Here is a 1,301-nt window from a genome sequence, read left to right as displayed (position 1 = left end):
TATGTCCCCATTTACTGATGGTTTAGAGGGTGTTATAGCAAACTTACTAGGATGATGGATGGGGTCTGTAAATTCACAAATGATAAAGATGATTTAGTGGTGAACTAAAAATAGGAACTGTGGCTGTTTACCCCAGGGATTCCAGGATCAGGTGCACAATGTTAGCAACACTCATGTCCCTAGTTTGAAAGATGACATAATTGTGTGCCCTGAAGAGGAAATATTTGCCCCCTTTCTCCCCTTCCCAACTCATGCCCAATGCCCCCCAAGTCCAACACCATGTATGTGCCAGAGAGGATAGCGTGACTGATGACATGTGAGACGGAATGGAGACAAGCTACCCGAAACCCTTGGGGCTTATGCTCAGCACCGAGTACTGGAGCTGTGTCCAACCAGGTACATCATGGTGGATCTACAGGGCCCGGCTGCAAAGATGCCACCTCTTGGCCTAGACAATGTGTGAGCACCGAAAAACTGGAGCCATGTGGGTACTCACTGACTACAGTCACTGAAGGACGCACTTCCTGCCTGTCAAGTCGCAGAGATATGCTGTTCAGCGAGTGATGTGAGGCAGACCAGGTGTGGCTGCTGCACCAGATCTGGGGCTGAGTCTGGGACTGGGCAACCCGCTTGGTCTCTAGGTCTTCTGTCACTTTACTCATATTATGCATCTTCCTCAAGATACTAGTGGGGTAAGAAAGAAGAAAAAATAAAGGCCATCTAATGCCACAGATGTACTAATTGAAGGCTCACAAGGAAAAGTAAATGGGAGGTCAACAGGATCATTCCTTCAGAGGAGAAGCCAAACAATTCATCTCTGTTTAGGGATAGAGTATGGAGGGAAGGCAGGGGGCAGGGAGAGCAGCAGTTGTCCGGTGCATTGGCTACAAACATCCTAAGGAAAAGAGAAGCCTTAATGGGCGCTTTAAATAACATTCATGCTTCCTTCACAAGACACCCAGAGACCCATAAGAGTTCAACTCCAGGTATGGGCATGGTGGCGCATGCCTGCAATCCCAGCAATCTAGGAGGCCAAAGCAGAATTGCTTGAGCCCAGGAATTCAAGATCAAACTGAGAAACATAGTGAGAAACTCTCTTTAAAAAAATAAAAATAAAAAAAGAGCTGAGTGTGGTTGTGTCCACCTGTAGTCCCAGCTACTCGGGAAGCTGAGCAGGAGAACTGCTTGAATCGGGGAGGCGGAGGTTGCAGTGAGCTAAAATTGCACCACTGCACTCCAGCCTGAGTGAAAGAGCAAGACTTCACCTAAAAAAAAAAAAACAAACAAAAACAACAGCAACA

The 1,301-nt window shown here is 47.0% G+C and overlaps 1 protein-coding gene across 1 annotated transcript in view; it reads right to left on the bottom strand.

The window, feature by feature from the left end:
- Window positions 1-1,301, bottom strand: part of LOC105549807 — a 36,110-nt gene that overhangs the window by 21,887 nt on the left and 12,922 nt on the right. Inside the window, 1 exon segment of the mRNA XM_011994454.1 lies at window positions 522-684. Coding sequence (XP_011849844.1) covers window positions 522-684 — 163 coding nt within the window.

This window comes from Mandrillus leucophaeus, unplaced genomic scaffold (assembly GCF_000951045.1).
Source record: "Mandrillus leucophaeus isolate KB7577 unplaced genomic scaffold, Mleu.le_1.0 Scaffold457, whole genome shotgun sequence".
Lineage (NCBI taxonomy): Eukaryota > Metazoa > Chordata > Mammalia > Primates > Cercopithecidae > Mandrillus > Mandrillus leucophaeus.
Note: the sequence above shows the minus strand (reverse complement) of the source record. Positions and strands in the feature narration are given on the sequence as shown.